This window comes from Dichotomopilus funicola (assembly GCF_033296635.1).
Source record: "Dichotomopilus funicola strain CBS 141.50 unplaced genomic scaffold C8A04scaffold_25, whole genome shotgun sequence".
Lineage (NCBI taxonomy): Eukaryota > Fungi > Ascomycota > Sordariomycetes > Sordariales > Chaetomiaceae > Dichotomopilus > Dichotomopilus funicola.
In genome coordinates this window covers 131,450-147,996 of record NW_026944046.1, presented here as the reverse complement: position 1 = coordinate 147,996, position 16,547 = coordinate 131,450, and the positions used below count along the sequence as shown (strand labels likewise).

At 55.9% G+C, this 16,547-nt stretch overlaps 4 protein-coding genes across 4 annotated transcripts; all 4 read right to left on the bottom strand.

Moving 5' to 3' along the window:
• Positions 1 to 172: 172 nt before the first annotated feature.
• Positions 173 to 2,589, bottom strand: C8A04DRAFT_27972 (uncharacterized protein; the record flags this gene model as incomplete). Its single annotated transcript, XM_062780474.1, has 6 exons — positions 173 to 895; positions 956 to 1,105; positions 1,166 to 1,330; positions 1,400 to 1,530; positions 1,589 to 1,822; positions 2,037 to 2,589. 6 exons carry the CDS (start codon positions 2,587 to 2,589, stop codon positions 173 to 175), a joined length of 1,956 nt encoding a protein of 651 aa, XP_062637657.1.
• Positions 2,590 to 3,527: 938 nt separating this feature from the next.
• C8A04DRAFT_36748 (glycoside hydrolase) lies at positions 3,528 to 6,860 on the bottom strand (the record flags this gene model as incomplete). The annotated part of the gene is made up of 4 exons (XM_062783629.1): positions 3,528 to 4,567; positions 4,629 to 5,394; positions 5,774 to 6,528; positions 6,617 to 6,860. The coding sequence occupies 4 exons, from the start codon at positions 6,858 to 6,860 to the stop codon at positions 3,528 to 3,530; spliced, it is 2,805 nt and encodes a 934-aa protein (XP_062637656.1).
• Positions 6,861 to 8,847: 1,987 nt separating this feature from the next.
• On the bottom strand, positions 8,848 to 11,593 carry C8A04DRAFT_27970 (uncharacterized protein; the record flags this gene model as incomplete). Its single annotated transcript, XM_062780473.1, has 3 exons — positions 8,848 to 10,930; positions 10,996 to 11,390; positions 11,468 to 11,593. The coding sequence occupies 3 exons, from the start codon at positions 11,591 to 11,593 to the stop codon at positions 8,848 to 8,850; spliced, it is 2,604 nt and encodes an 867-aa protein (XP_062637655.1).
• A 2,688-nt stretch (positions 11,594 to 14,281) lies between these two features.
• Positions 14,282 to 16,129, bottom strand: C8A04DRAFT_11647 (uncharacterized protein; the record flags this gene model as incomplete). Its single annotated transcript, XM_062777048.1, has 4 exons — positions 14,282 to 15,149; positions 15,229 to 15,348; positions 15,427 to 15,718; positions 15,811 to 16,129. The coding sequence occupies 4 exons, from the start codon at positions 16,127 to 16,129 to the stop codon at positions 14,282 to 14,284; spliced, it is 1,599 nt and encodes a 532-aa protein (XP_062637654.1).
• Between the last annotated feature and the right edge of the window lie 418 nt (positions 16,130 to 16,547).

The following is a 16,547-nucleotide window of genomic DNA, read 5'->3' as shown; positions in this document are numbered from 1 at the left end:
ATAAGAAAACTAAAGTACAAAAGAGCAAAACCTCAAAACAAAACACAACCGAAAGCAAAAACCAAAGCAAAACCAAAGCAACAACCACAAACATAACAATAGCCACCCCCAATAACAATAACTAAACACTCCTCCCAAAACCAAACCATCCTCCCAGAACCATCCCTTCCCATCAGAGCGCCACTGGATCGAACGCCAGATCATACTCCCTCCCGAGCCTCTGGAAGTATCCCAACACCGCAAGACGACCAGCCTCGTTGGGTCCGTCCAGTCTCCGCCGGAACTGCCGCTTGAAGAATTCGATGGTCTTGCGACCACCGGAAACATTGTCCAAGTGACAGTCGGCGGGTCCTGGGGCGAACTCATCGTCTAGGCCGTCCTGGCAGCGCTGCTTCCATCCTTCGATCCAGGACTCCGAGACATCCTTGCACAGCTGGGAATCCAGCATGTACAAGGCTCCCTTGTCGATCCATTCCTCGCAGATCCCCCGAAGAAAGTCCAAGGCATTCTCGGCACCGGCGGAAGTCGTGGGGGCCGAGGAGACAGGGGCGGAAGAGACCTGCGAGACAGGAGCCGGGGCACGAGCACGCCGAGCCATGGATGACCGGGGCTTGTTGTTGCGGCGGGTCGAAGGTTGCGCAGATGGCGCAAAGGCGAAGCTGATGGCAGGTTGCTCCGTGGCCGACGAGAACGCCGGTGCCGTAAGGCTGACGGATGGAGCAAAGACCGGAGCGACGACGGGGGCAGGGGCCGGGGTGAAAACCGGAGCAACCACAGGGGCGCGAACCGGGGCGGGAACCGGAGCAGGAGCCGGGGCGGGAGCGGCGGGGGCGGGGACCGGGGCGACAGGAGAACCGACGGGCGAGAAATCAAAGGGACCGACTTGTAGTTGTGTCTGTTGAAAGTGTGTTAGCATGAGAGGCGAATGTCATCACGATTGCGCTTAATTGCTTACCTCGTTGACGACGAGTGACTGGTCCTCCTCGACTTCGCACAGCTGCACCTCCATGCCTGTGCCTGCAGAGACGGTCGGCACAGGAGTTGGCGGTAGAGGTGAAGCGGTGAAAGCCGGCGAGCCCTGACAAAGGAGCAGCTCGCTCGGGGGCTATTATTGATGTCAGTACTAGGTACCACTGCATGAGAAACGGGCGAGAATAAAGCTTACAGCGTCGATCATCGTGATGTCGGTCATTTCGACATCAACCACAGAGCCGTCGACAGGGTCGGCGACATAGTCGGGCATCTCGATGTTGATAATCGAGAGTTCCTCGGGCTCTCCGACGACGAGGGGGAGTGCGTCCGGCATCTCAATCTCAACGTCGACCGTTTCCTAGACGGCCGACAGAGGGACAAAGAGCTGGACTTCCATTGTCTCAGGGCCTGGCGCGGAAGCAGGGACCAAGGCCATCTGAGGACACCCGAAAAGGGCCTCGAAGTCGGGAGCGGGGACCGGGGCGGGGAGCGGGGGGGTTGCCTGTCGGGAGGCGAGAGAACGACCAAGGCGCCAGGTTGGCACGAAGTTCTCGAAATCTGTGAGCGAGAATGCCGTGTCAGTACATGAAGTGAAGGCAGGCCGAGTTGTACATACCGAAGCGCCGGGACCTCTTCTGCATCAGCTCGAGTTGCCGAAGCGACTCAGCCTCTGCGCGGCGGAGGTTGGACCGGTGGGCGGCGATTTTCTTGTCGAGATCGAGGAGAGCTTGCCGTTCCTTGTCGAGAGCTGCTGACAGGTGTTGAACCTGTTCGTCGTTGGCGAGAGCGGCAGCGTGGAACTCCTTGATCTTCCGGGCGAGAAACACGACCTTGAGATCCGTGGCGTAGACTGTGAAGAGAGAGGGAGAGAAAAGTCAGGTCGGTTTGATGACGAGAAACGAAAAACCAAACGCCCAAGACACAACTTGACGCCGAGTATGACACCAAAAGTCGAGACTCTGATGCAGGATGGCGACATGACCAAGACAAAGTGCCGACAATATTGAAGACCGACAGAAGGGCGGAAACATGAGAAGGAAGGAAATGAAAAGGAAGAGACTTACACATCTTGACGAGGACGTTCGGCTCGGACCACTCGGTGTCGCTGTACTTCTTGGTCGCGAGTATCCCAGGGTGAGGTCGGAGACCGAACACCGTGTGGAATTCCACACAGCGCCGGTTGTGCTCCAGAACCGTGTTGCTGAGATCGGCGAACAGAGAGGCGATCAATTCCCGCTGCTTGGTGAGTCGCATACGCAGCTTGGTATATACCGGCTCAAGGGTCGAACGGCGTCCCTCTTCGCGGAGGACGTCGTCGACCAGTCGAGGCAACCCTACGTTGCGTAGTCTAGACTCGTAAGCAGCGACAACAGCTCGTCCCAGCTGTGTCCAGAAGAAGCAGAGAACCGAGAAGAGCACTGGAGGGGGGCGGATCCAGGCGGGAAGGGGAGGAAGAGCGATGAGGGCGATGAGGACGGCGAAGGGGAGAAGGAGGAGGGAGCAGAGGACGTTACCGATCATCTCGAAGTGCCCAGACACTTGTCTGGGCAGATCGAGGAAGATAGCGGTAAACGCCAGGAAGGCAAGGAGGTACAGAGAGCTCACCGGGTACGACATTGTTTCGGGCCGGGACCTTGAACGTTGATCGTGGTCGGTGAGGGAGGAGGAGAGGAGGGTGATGGTAATGGCGACGCGGGGCGACGCGTGTCGGTGCGGGAGCGGGAGCGGGAGCGGAGCGAAGCGAAAGGGTGACGACCGCGAGGTCGAGAAGAGGGAGCGACTGTGAGTCGAAAGCAGCGAGAGCGCAAGAGCGAAGCAGAAAGTCGGTGCAGTGATTGAACGAAAATTGCTGGTGCAAATTTGCCAATGTGAACGCGAAGATCGGAAACGATGAAGAAGAAAAGAAGAGAAGGAGAGAGGGAGAAGAGTGGGAGGGAGCGACTATTTATGCTTTTCCGGGGCGGGGGCGACGGGCACATTGGCCTCTGCCTTTTGTTATGATCGCTCCTTCCGCTTCTTCCTAATTCCAGTTGAGAACTGTTGTCGGAATGTGTCGAGGAAGGAGCGAGCTGGGTGTTGAGGCAGGAGTGGATTGGGAGGTGGGCCCGCCTGGTTGTTGCTAGGGAAGGAGCGGCCGGGACGAGGACGGCAGGAGCACGAGTACCGGTAAGGTAACCGCCTCGAAACCAGATGGGGGCCACTATAATATTGAGAAATCGAGAGGAATCGCGAGAAAGATTCTGTGGTTACCAGAGGGACAGGGAGGGGATAGGGATACTGTTCATGAACAACATTTGTATTCCAGCCTCACAACTCAACTTGGGACTAGCAGGCTCAGGCTGACTGTAGGACATTGCTATAATATGGAAAGGACTGTGATAATCACGCCAGGACAGACAAACGAACAACACTCTTGGTCATTTACAGGTAATCAACGATCAAAGTAGACAGGTACATATAGAGGAACAGACGAATGTATATTGCACTCTCATTATATACACCAATACATCATTACGTTCCACAGCACCTCTTTCTTTACCTCGCTCAGTACCAAACTACTCGGCATCAGTAACCTTGATCTCGAACTCCCCGGTCAAAGACTGGTCGACCAGGACCGAGGCCGTCTGCACTCCATCCACATCCCTCTTCCTGCCAGCCCCAATAATAGTGACCTTGGTGATCTTGACATTCGTGATGTACCCAAAGCTCCCTGTAGCCGTCAACACGCCTTTCTTGTACTTGAACGTAATCAACGACGTGCCAGCCTGCTCCAGACTAACACCATCATCCAAGTACAGCTGGCCAGTAGCCGTCCCGTCTGCGCCGACAGGAACGAGAAGCTCAAAGTCCTGCTCGCGCAGTTCCGCCGTGGTCATGGTTGATCGGACGCGCGCCGGTACAATAACACCGCCACGCAGGAACAGCGGGATGTCGCTGAGCCCTTGGTTCTCAATGTGGATGGTCGCGCCACGGCCGCGGACGGTTTTATGGGTGTACCAATCGTAGAAAATGTCATCGGGCAGGTAGACGTCGACGCTCGTACCGTTTTCCTTTGTGACTGGCGCGACGAGGAGACCGGGCCCATAAAAGTATTGAAGTTCGAGGCCAAAGGTCTTGGGGTCGTGCGGGTAAAGGTAGAACATAGGGCTGACGAGGGGCGTGCCGTCCAGAGTTTGCCGATGCATCTCGGTGTAGATGTAGTCGAGCAAACGATACCGGATGTCGATGGCTTTGCGGGCCGACTCGGCGACGCTTTCCCACCGGTAGAACTCCTGCGAGATCGAAGGTGGGTATTCGTTGTGGTTGCGGTAGAACGGTGCGAAAGCGCCGAGCATGGCCCAACGCGCGCAAAGGATTTCGTTAGTAGAGCTGCCAAAGCCGCAGACGTCGGCTCCCACCATGGGGATTTGGTAAATGCTAGTGAAGGACATCACGCCGCGAATGGAGAGGAGATAGTGGTCCCAATCAGACAGGTTGTCGCCCAGCCACTTTCCGACCGACGCGCCGGCGCCGGCGAAGGTAGATCGAGTGATGATAAAGGGTCGAAGTTCGGGCCGCCTGTTCAACCAGGCCTCGCGGGTTTGGATCGACATCACTAAGGGCATTAGACATTTCATCAAAATAATACATAAAGAAGGAGAGAGGAAAGGGCGTACTCGATCCGTAAATATTGTGGACATCATACTCGGCCAATCCATTCTCGTGGATGATGTCCGTCTGGACAGTCTTGTTGGAGAGACCACCATGTTCGGCGTTCCAAGAATCCAAATAGGCGGCCTTGTTATGGATGGAGTACTTGGGGAAGAGCAAATCCCGACCCGGAAGTCCCTTCCACTTGCTGCTAGTGTCTCTCCGCAGAGTGGCAGGCACAGCGCTAGCAGGCGCCTTGGGAGCAACATCACGAGCTTCCGAAGCGCCAGCACCCAGCGTGTTCTCACTGCGCTTGCAGTCCGTGCCCTCAGGCTGGAACTCGCACGGAAACCCAGGAATGGGACGCGGAGAGTGGGATCGCACAGCAGGCGGCTCAGGGGGGTACCCGATCGCTGTGGTAAAGGGGTCATCGCAAGGGAAAAAGCAAGGGAAGGCAGAGGGCTCATTCATGTCAATCCAGCTTCCATCGATGTCAACGCCCGTGTCCTTGTCAAAAAAGCGGGCGAACTCGCCGTTCCAGTACTGGGAGATGTTGGCTGCGAACCAATCCGGGAAGACAGTCACTCCGGGCCAGACGACGCCCAGCCACTCCGAGCCGTTGTCACGCTTGAGGAAAACGTCTTGCTCAACTCCATGCTCGTACCCAATGTTTTCCGAGTAGGAGACAGCAGGGTCGACCATGACGATATATTGCTGCTTATTAGCGTGGAGGGTGTCGATCATGGACCGCATCAGGGAAATAGGGAATCGATCGGGGTCATTGGTGAAAACCTAACGTCTTGTTAGCAGGTTGCTAGTAAAGGAAAAGGGGCCGCTCATGATCATGGTTGTTGCTTTGTGTTTTTGTTTACTTGAAAAAGGGGCTAAATCGATAAAAGCGGGCCCGGTAAAAGCTGGGGCCGATGAGATGTTGTCTTCCTTGTCCCGCGATGCCCAGACTGGGGGTTGGTACGGGGTGTTTGCGCCAGCCCAAGGTCCGCGTAACGCAACGAGGAGAAGAGAAGAAGCTAGGAGAAGGGAAGGCGTGGCAGACGAATAAGAGGAAGTATAGGACATGTATAAGAAAGGATGAGACAAAAGAGACGAAGAGAATAAAACAAGAGACGGAGAGAGGGGAAAGGTAGAGAAAAAAGCGAAAAAGAGAGCTCACCCTCCGCCTATCCATGTAATCGATATCCGTCCACATCGTCTCGAGCGGAATCTTAGCTGCGCTGTAGTTGGCCACCACTTCGGCCACCTCAAACACATCGCGGTACCCATATCGGCAGTTGTGAAACCCAAAACCCCAGTACGGCACCATCGCCGGCGTGCCGACGATCTCCGCATACTGACGCGCCACGTCCACAGGGCCCGGGCCAGCGACAAAGTACAGATCCAACACACCGCCAAGCGTGTTGTACTCCAAGTACTGCTGCTTCTTCTTGCCTTTCCCGTCCTTGTCGATCTTGATGTCCATGCCATTCGAGTTGAGCAAGAACACGCCGTGTGTCCCACCACCGGCCGTGGTCCTGTGCTCAAAGTAGACGGGGTGGTTGCCATACAGGTTGCTTCCCTCGGGTGTGCCGAAGGCGTCCTGGCTCCACATGGTGCGGACATAATCGGTCGTGTTGAGGCGGAAGGGGTCGGAGTGCTCGCCGAGGCCGTAGAGGTTGGGGTTTGTGGGAAGCTTGGTACGCAGGCGCACGTATTGGGACTGGAAGACGAGCTGGGCCGCGGAGCTGTCGAAAAGGACTTCACCGGTTTTGGTGCGGGAAACGGAGAAGGAGAAAGGGTTCTTGGTGTACTTGAAGGAAAGAGCGGATTGCTTAGGGTGCACACCGTCGCCCTGGGGGCGCGGAAAGACGGACTCGGGGACCTGGTAAACAACATCATCTTGATCCTGGATCTTGACGTGAAGGCGGTTTTCTGTCATCGCACTAGGTCAGCTTTCGAGTCATACCACCCGATTATTCGAATCGAAAGGGCTTCAATCGACACCACCGACACCACTGACCATTCTCGTACGTCACCTCCAGCCTCAACTTCTCCAAGTCAGTTCCATACGTGTTACACGGCTTGCCCGCCAGCTCCAGATCGGCAGTGAGACCCGTGGCGCTGGTCTTGACGTGCGACGCCTTGTATCCGGGACACTCGCTCAGGGGCTTTTCCGTCGCGCGAACATCGAGCGTTTGCACAGCCGAGCTGATTCCGGCAAGCGCCAGGCCGACAAGGCCGACGAGACGAGGGCCGACAACCATGGTGGCGCGGGGGTTGGTGCGAGGGGCTGGTTTAAGCGGTGGTGATCGCGATGCTCCAAGATCGTGAAACATGTGGGAGCAGAGCGGCGACCCAAGTATTTATGCACAATCATGATTCTATCCCAATGGAACGGTCTCGGACCGACAAGTGTGGGATTCAATCATCGTGTTTGCCTCCCTGTGTTGCCGATCCTACCCCAACATCGCAACGTTCCAGTTCCCAGGACGCAGGTTGCCCGCTTCCGCCAACCCGACCTGCCGACCTGCCGTCCTACCTATCGAGCCCACCCCAGGTTCCCCGGGCTCGATACCCTGATGAAATCTGGCCATGCATGGCATCGGGCCGTACGGAATACCAAATCACCGACTAACGGGAAGGGCGCACGCTGGGATGATGGATACCGGGGTTTGTCGTCCATGTGATCAGGTCCAGGAGAGGAGAAAATAGCGAGGTTCTCCGGAAATACTTCTTTTTGCTAGTTATTTGGCCAATTGATACCGCCATGGCCGAATAGTTGGACCAAAGAGAAAAATAAAAGGGCCGTTTGAGACACACCAGCCTTCTTGGCACCACTTTCAAAGGTCCAGAGACCCTTGAGAATCCTTGTTGTCCGACCTTGTCATGATCTCCTTCCTTTCCGAACGAAAGCTTCTCCAGCTTCCACGACCCCAGCGAAAACACAGCCGTTTCCGGCGTTCCCCAGCTCTCCTCCAAAACTCCCCGCAAATGGAGGATACCAATTGCTCGCAAGAAACCTGGTCCAATGCCGGGCGGAATGCACAATGTCGATTTCGGTCCCCACCTTCTCCCCGCACCTCTCCGATTCGCCGTTCCCATTGGCCACGCCGCTGCTCCCCCGCAGCCCGCACCCCTCAATTGCCCGACCTTAAAGTTGCATTGGGAGCGGGGCTAACTTTCTCGACTGCTGGTTGTTTCCCCGTCTCCATCTCGGCCCGACAAACATCCAAACAGACTCCGACTCCCATGCTCGAAGCAAAGGGGGCCAGGCTAACATGCTAACAAAAAGTTGAGGGAATCGGGGAAATGGTCCACTCTTCGGAGGCGGAGAAAACGACTCCAACTTCGAGAAGGAATTTTTAAGGTCAAGAAATTCAGTCAAGTCTGACCAAAGAACGGGTGTTCGGAACGGCTGAGTTGTTGGTAAACATGGGATGAGGGGATGGAGAAATTCGGGGAATCAGGGTGTACGGACCGGGATGGACTGAGTGACGTCGAGGGTGGGCAATTGAGAGAACGGCAGAAAACAAACCAAGTCAGAGGACAACAAAAGTACTGACAAGAGAACCACCTAATTAGTTGACAGGATCGTGATGGAAACTACTATTAAAATATAAAAACAAATAGAATATTAAGAAGCGGTCATTTTGTAAAATGACATGGGCAAATCGAAGGGAATAGAATGAAGATGGAAACTTTGAAAGCCAAAGCAAGAGGCCGCAGTTAGAAGAGCTGCAGACGGAGCGGGAAGGATGAGACGGAAAGCCAAAGACAATTCAATAGCCAAGGGGAAAGGGGGGCGGTGAAGCTGAACCTCCCACCCCCCATCATAAAATGGCAATGCTCTCTAAATCGCCCATGGGCCGTCGATATAGATTCCATGTGCTTGAAAGCGGACTTACAGGTGACAGTGTGAAACAAAAACATCATATAAAACAAGCGACATGAAGCAGAAAATGAACAGGTAAACACAGTATAGATCCATATAAAAACATATTTACAAACAACCCTGTTACTCCATTGTTTCCCCTAACGCAAGTAATCTCGCGCCCTTTAACCAAGGGTGCTGTCCTCTTTGCTGTAACACGCCATTTTCCCTGTCCCGAGATAGGTACCTCTTCCAAAATGCTTCCCATCAGACTCTGGTTCATAACAATCATTTTTCCATAAACAGACATAATCCGCCACCTAAACAATCAGATAATCAACCCGTGTCTTTTTGTTTTCACCACCCGTTTTCACCTCACCTCAATCAACATCCATGCTGTCCCCAAGAGATACCGGTAACGCCACAGTAATCGAAGGGTCATCATCTTCCTCCGTCTTTCCCCTCCCATCCGAAGCAACCTTTCCATTGCCATTGCTGTTTCCATGGCTGTTGAGATTATTGTGGTGATGATTCTCCGAGCCCCCGCCCATACCATTGCCCGGACAAAGCTTATACCCCGCCTCCCCCTGATCCTCAATAATCCCCTCCTCTAACGCCCACGTCGCTAGGAACCGATCGACCCCTATCCTCCCGGCCTCGCCCTTCTCCATATGCCTTCCAACATGCTCCGTCCACTCGTCCCAAGACGTCGGTCCTTCAAAGACACTCTGGCAATCGGGCTTCGGGCACGCTGAGCGCTGCGGTGGCAATCGTCTCGTGACGAGGCAGGTGGTCTGCATATCCTTGACGTGATTGTCCCATTCAGCTTGTAATTTGTTGTCGCCCTTGGGTAACGGCTTTTTGATGGCTGGTGGCGCGTGCATGCGGCGGAGGTGCTGCGTGAACAAGTCCTTCCGGTTGAACTCGTTGCCCTTACCATCTGCGCTGCTCTGTGGACACTCGGAACAACGATAGTACTGTAGACATAGGTGCTGGGAAGAGATGTGTCGCTTCCACTCATTCTTAGACCCGAAGGTGCTGCTGCACCCAGCAAAGGAAAATGCGCAGGGAAATGGCCTCGTATGGGCAGCGGCGACGTGCTTACGGAGCGACGAGGAATCCTTGAAAGGGGCATGGCTGCAATGGTCGCACCGAACTTCTTGTTTCGGTGTCTGCTTCTGCAGTGGCTTTCTAGCTTTGGGCTTTATTGGGGTATTCGTGTTGCTGTACTCGGTGTCGTAAACGGCTCCGTCTGCGCCTGATGCCGCGGCTTCGATCAACGAGCCAGGATCACCCGCGTGCCGGACAGCGATGCTGTCTCCTACCCGCGTCGCCTGCTGGCGGTCTAGTGTTGCTGATGTGTCGCTCCCCATGTGCCGGACATGGCTCAACGCTTTCAGCTGCTCGGCGGCCTCCTGCATTTCGGCCGAGTCTTCTACCTCGTCTTTAAGGCCAACAGGGGGCGTTTGGCTTGGGCTATTTCCGATGGGTATCGGAGGCAGAGCGGCCACCACTGCTGGGTGAGTCCCTTGTCGTCTGGGTGTATCAGCCGCGTGAGGGTAGTGGTTGGAGCTGTCGCTCCGGTGAGGGGATGGGCTGCGCTTAAGTCCACGACTGCGGCTGCCGTCATCAGTGTCCCGGATGCCGTGGATGCCGTTGGGGTGAGAATTGACGAGACGCTGGTAAAGGTGGGTCATGTTATGGGAGCTAATGTACCCCAGGAAACAGCACACCTTGTCGTGCTGAACAACGTTCCAAACGTTGAGGGGCATGGAGATCAACAGCATCGTGGGCGGGCCTAGGAACATGCCCTCGACGGTGATTTTGGAGGTTGTACCCGGCATGTCATGCAGCCATTGGTTGAAAAAGGTCATCTCGGGGCTGGCGTCGCCAACAAATGTGGTGCATACGAGCGCCCGTTGCTCATCCAAAGTAAGATCAATGACTTCATCCGGATTCAACGGCCGGTCCTCGGGTTTCGTCCTCCACCCATTTTGTGTCTCGTCCGCTGAGTGGGGCGGCGACTGTAGCTGCGCCGATTTGGGATCGAGGGGCACCAGAATGATTCCCTGGCCCTTTGCGGGTGTTAAAGTGAAGAAGGCTGGAGACTTTTCCGGCGCGGATGTTGGTTTGCTGGGGGATCCGTTCGTCGACCTCGCGCTCTCTTGTTGTCTCTGCTGACGGATGTCGTCGTACAATTTTTGAACACTAAAGGGTCGGCCGGAAGAGCCGAGTTTGTGTAGTGCATCGGATAGTGAGGCCGTGAAAGAGCGCGGCCCTGGTTCGAACGGGGCCTGATCGGGGGTATACGCAGCAATTGCCTGTTTAGCGCCGTGGCTGCCAGCCATTGGCGCATCGCGGACCGCGCAAGAATCGAGGAGAAGTAAAATTTCTGACTGAGCATCTTCGAACAGACACCGAACGCCGTCCCATTTCAGCTTGGCCGCATCCTCACGCGAATGGCTAGGTAATCAGTCAGCACCTGGCCCAACGGCCATGGTAGCAAAACCCATTCCAATTGCACTCACCAAGCCCAGTACAGCTGGTTATCCGGCCCGACGTAACCATATCCGGCATAATATATGATCAGCAAGTGGTCCGGTCGCGCATTATCGAGAAAGGAGGCCATCTGCACCCCAAGCTTTATGCTCGGGTTTGGAACGGTCGGAATCGCCCACCGGTCGGTTTGATAATGGTATCGCTCGCGGAACACGCGTTCGAGCGCAAGCAGATCTGGTTCGACGGACACATCCTCCTCCCATCGCAGTAGCAACACCGAAACGCTGGTGTGCTTGGGTTTCAGGGTCTGCTGTTGGATATGTATCGCCGCATCTTGGAGATGGCGAGCGAAAGCCTCGAACTCGTTTCCTTCTGGTAATCGCGGGGTGGCCTCGGGGCGGGAATAGTGCTGTGGAGGAGCGGCCTAAGGACCGGAAGGAAATGTAGTCAGTAAGCGAGTCTCCTCCGAGAGTGGGAAGCTATCAAAGGGTAACGGCGCACCTGGTCTTGAGGGAAAGCAGGGGTCGGAGGTTGGGCTGGTGTTGGTGCTGTTGGGGAGATCGCGGGAACACCCGTCGGTTCGGGGACCTTTGGGGCGAGCCGCCGGCGTTTTGAAGACGGTTCCATCGGTTCGCGGTGCTAGCGAGGGGCGGCGGTCAGGCGGTATGAGTAGGGAGAGGGGGGGTGTGTTGGGACTGTTGTAGGAAAGGGATGTTCGGTTGGTTCGTCTCGTCGGGTCACCCGTCGGCCTGGTGTGCGATGAGGTGCCCAAGTAGGTCGCGGCGACCAAATCAGGTAGGGTCCAACAATGAGTAGGGTAGGGTATTCCAGGGACGTGGAGTATCGCAGGATTGCCCGGCCGGTGGGCTGCAGCAAGAAGTGCAGTTTGGGGCAGATTTTCCCTCGCTCGGCCGTTTACGCAACACAGTATGGAAATAGAAAGGGAAAATCACCCAACAGAATCAAGGACGGGCACAGCAGCACGTTAGAAGGGGAATTGGGAAGGGAGGGAAGCACCGGGGGCAAAGGAGGAACGGTAGCCAAGTGAGAGTGAAACCAGAGCAACAGAGTTGTGCGAGGCCAAATGGGGACAAATCGAGGCCAGACCACCGCAGACGAGGGGGCGGGCAGCACCAGCGAGCGGGATGGTGGGAATGAGAGTGGGCGTGGGCGACACGGGCTCGCAGAGAGGGTAAGGCTGTGCTAAGCTTGCGTCGAACCACTCGGCTCTGAATTAGCCTCGTGGCAGGGCCATGACGCGACATGATTGGCTGGCCTGTGCGACTCGGCTTGCCTTCGCCCCTGCACAAGAGAGAGGGGAGAGAGGGGCTGACAGTCCGGCCTTGCAGCCACTCACAACTGCCAGATCGAATCCAGAGTGCCAGACGGCTGGGGTGCACGGGCCATGATACAACCAATGACCGCTTTGACTGGCTCGGCTGGCCATGAAAAGCCTGGTCCCGCCTGCCCACTTCCGCAGCCGAATGTTTGGGGTGTGAGTTGCCAGCGCGTGCTGCCGTCCATCCGGCGCTTCTTCTTTTAGGTTTCAACCCACTTAGGTCAAGGTCCAATTCGCCCGGCCACATAAGTTAGTCTCATAGGTAGTGTACATTGAGAACTTGGTTGAATTAATGCTCACCTTGTATTTCGTTCTCGTCCGACTTTGCTGGCCTTGGGCCTCTTCTCACCATCGGCTCGGCCTCCCCGCTTTTGTATCCTCCTTATTTCCGAGCTTCTTGTTTTATCCCTCGGCACGGACCGATTGTGTCTTTTTACTTTCTCAGCGTCACCTCGCTTCCGAGCTTCTCCCATTCCTGCAACATCAATTACTACATAGTACGCAGTAACAGCGTGCTCGGCTTTTGTCCCCCGCCCGTCTCGAGACGAGTCGGCCGGAGCGACGAGGTCTCGCCAGCGCAGCCCATCTTCTAAGAGCAAACCTCGCCATTGCAACTTGGCAAACACAACGGCACCATTCCGATAGAAACGCAGCAGCCCGATCAGTCCCCCCGAATTGAGTAGCATCCATGCGTTTCTGCCCAACCCTTCTTGCTCTCCTTCACCTCGCCGTCCGACTTTCATTCGTGTGTTGTTTCCCTTCTTTGCCCTACTTGGTATCCCCCCTCTTCCTTGTCTCGGGACCCTCTGCTTCCTCAGGCCTGCCCGTCGGTGGGCGGGACGAATCAGACGCAGGATCGGGTCGAGAGAACCAGAGCCACGCACCGCAAGGCCGAGTCGGAACAAGCGCTGCATTAGCAAGCCGTCACCCCATTGGAGAGTTGTCAGCCTTCTGCAGCTCGGTGCTGCAGCTGTCATTGGCACGATCCGCGGGCCACTTCATCAAGTCCTCTCCCCCAGCGCTCCACTCATGTCGGTGGGATGGCAATGGATTGCCAATGGAAGGAGAGCACGGGAAGGAGGAGAGAGAAGAGGGGAGAGGAAGGTTAACCCAAGAGAGAAAGAAGTTCCTAGCCGCTTCTGATTTGACACCTCGCTGCCCTCATCCGCCCGTGTTTCTCCTTCCCTGGTTTGTTGACGCCCTTGCATATTATGTCGCGGGATGTCTTAGATGGCCGCCTTCACCGGAGCACCGCGGGATTCCTTCGGTGAGCTGCCGAGCAGAAAGCTTTCGGGGAGGTCCGACGCTGGTGTCACTCCTCGATCAACTTACTGTTGACGAGAGTTAGTCATGGCGAGGCTACAAAATACAGCCACCGTCCAGAGACTACTATGTCATGGACGAATCGGCTTCTACGCATGTCCATCTGCACATCCATACCCGGAATGCGAAAGACAGCATAGACTTGCTTCCGTTAGGACGGACTGCATGCAGGACGAGAATTTTGTCCTGGCCGCGGTGTCCGCGGGTCCTTGTCGAGCAGAGTTGACCTATCGCAGCACTCTCCACGCGAGTGATGAAGCTGAGCAAGTTTGGCCCTGATAGAACTCCGATGCAGCAGATCGACCAAGGATGACACGCATAACAACACTGCAACTTCCCCCGACGTTTAGTCGTCGCCTTGGGCTGTATTCCTAGGCTTACGAGGGATCACGGTTGGGCACCTTCAACGATGATCGATGAGTATTAGGACGGAATGGGTATTGACTTCCTCGAGGTCGATAGCCACAGTCCGCCATGAAGAACAACGAAAAGGATGATGTCTCAGACAGTCTCGTTGTCCTACAATAGCGGCAACTACAAGCCAACCCTCCGTGTGCCGTGAAATGTTCCCCCACAACATCCATCAACAGACCCTTATTTCCTAGCTAAAACATACATGCACCTCAACTCACAGCACACACCCCTCTACCCCCTTACTCCCCTCGCTCCCTCACATCACCATCCTTCCCACCACCCCCGGCCAACCATCTCTGCAACCTCCCCCCAGCCTCCACCACCTCCCCGCCCACAGCCCAACTCTCCAAGCCCATCTGAAACAAACAAATATTCATCACCCCCTTCACAAACCGATCCTGCGGCTGCGCGCCCGCGCCGCCCCCCGAGACCAGCGGCAGCAGCACCCAGGTGAACACGCCGAGCAGGGTGCGCCAGGTCGAAAGGGGCACGCGCCAGGCGGTAGTCCAGAGGCGGAGGAAGTGGGTTGTGGTGACTGTCTTGCTGAAGGGGAGACGGTGTTGGATGGTGTGGGTGTAGAGGAGTGCGGCGAGGCGGATGGTTTGGTAGATGGGGTCAGAGTGGGGTGAGGGGAGGTTGGAGGTGGTGGGTGGCGGTGAAGGGGGGTGTTGTTGGTGTTGTCGTTGTTGTTGCTGTTGTGATGGTGGTGGGTGCATATTCTCAGATGTCTTCCCATCCCAGCCTCCTGAGCTACCCACTGATTTCCCTTTCGCCCCAGGTGCGTCCTCTGGCAATCCTGAGACGCGCTCATATAACCATGCCGATGTGGTATGTATCTTCTGCAACTCCTTGGTTGTCGGTGCGTCCGGCAGGGCAAGTACAGCGGCCAAGAGAAACCGCATATCATCGAGGATTGAGGCCGCCGAAGGTTGGATGTGGAGGGCGTCGGCGCAAGAAGCGAAGCGGACGGGGTTGGGGATTAACGGGGTATTGAGAGCAAGACGGAGCGGGGCCGACGATGTGGCGGTGGTATCGCGAAATTCGAATTCCGGACCGCCGCGAAGGAAGGGAGGTGTTTCGAGGGAGAGCGCTATGGCGGCATCGACGCTAGTAGGTGTCAGCATATGAGCCCATTGAAGAGCAATGTTGAATGTGCAAATTGTGTAAGGGAAAAGGGGGTGAATACGTGATAGCCAGCTTGGTCAGTAAACCATGCAGCCCGAGTGACCGAAACCCCCCACGAGACCATATCATATCCCGGAGCCCTCGCAGATGTGCTTTCAGGTCTTTGGCGCTTCCCCAGAGCCTAATTATATTTTGTTTTTCCAAGTCAGCCAGGGTTACCCCTTTTTCACCTTGGCCCGCAATTTCCAGGCACACTTACCACTCATCCAGTACAATCTGCAACACACCCGCGATGACCTCGTCACTAGCCGCCGCCTGCCCTTGCGCCCGGATATGCTCGTTCAGCAGCGCGATCACTCTCCCTTTATGGGCCATGGCCGCCGTGCGTTCGATGTGGCCGGTATCAGTCAGGAAACAGGCAGCCGAATAGATGGCTACGTGTGTGAGCAAGCGAGAGCTAAGGCAGTGCGGTAGGTAGTGCTTTAGGTAGGGGTTCGACGCGTCGGGTTTGCCATCGAGGGAGGCGGTGAATTGGGATATGAAGTTGATGACTGGGAGGTCACGGCAAGCGGGGGTTCTGGGTTAGTTTAGAGGACGACGAAGTTGGTAAGGGACAAACCCCCCTAGAAAACAGGTAACTCACACACCGATAATAGATCTTCGTCCTGCATGGCCGGCGTTGCCGGTAATCCAGCAGTAGACATTGCAGCTGGAACACTAGCAGCGGACCAAGGGATATTACATTGCTGCTGGTGATGTGGTGCTTGGCCCGGACCCAGCGCGGGCACCAACGTCCAGGCGCTGTACCCCTGAGTCCCACCCTGATTCCATCCTGCGCTGCCGTTATAGCCCCTGTCACCACTTCCCCATGCCGTCGACCGATACGCCTGCATCATCTCGATGGATCTGTGCACCTCCTCAGAGTGCGCCGAACACCCCTCTTCGCAGGCTACGACGGACATGGAAAGGCTTTGCTGGTCGGTGCTCCAGGCATATTGGCCACCCGGAGAGAAGGGATTTGTTGAGAAGGAGGGTTGGGGCTGCTGCATTTGTGGATGTGGCTCGTGTGATGGGACTTGGTCGAACGGATCCAGACCGGACCAGCCCGTCAGATTTGGGGATGCTGCGTTTGGGTCGTCAATGGTGCGTTGTTGTTGTTGCTGCTGCTGCTGCTGCTGCTGAAGTTGTTGTTGCTCCCATGATAGAAAGAAGGGGGATTCTTGTTGATGGAGAAGCGGCTGCCGCTGGGGATTAGCAACAAACACGCCGCTTCGTTCTGAGCTCGGCGGCGATAAAGAGACGGAAAACGCTGGTCGCTGTGGTGCGCCTACTCCTCCCGAACGTCTGTCTCCCACTTCCATGAGCAAAGTTCTGGGCTTT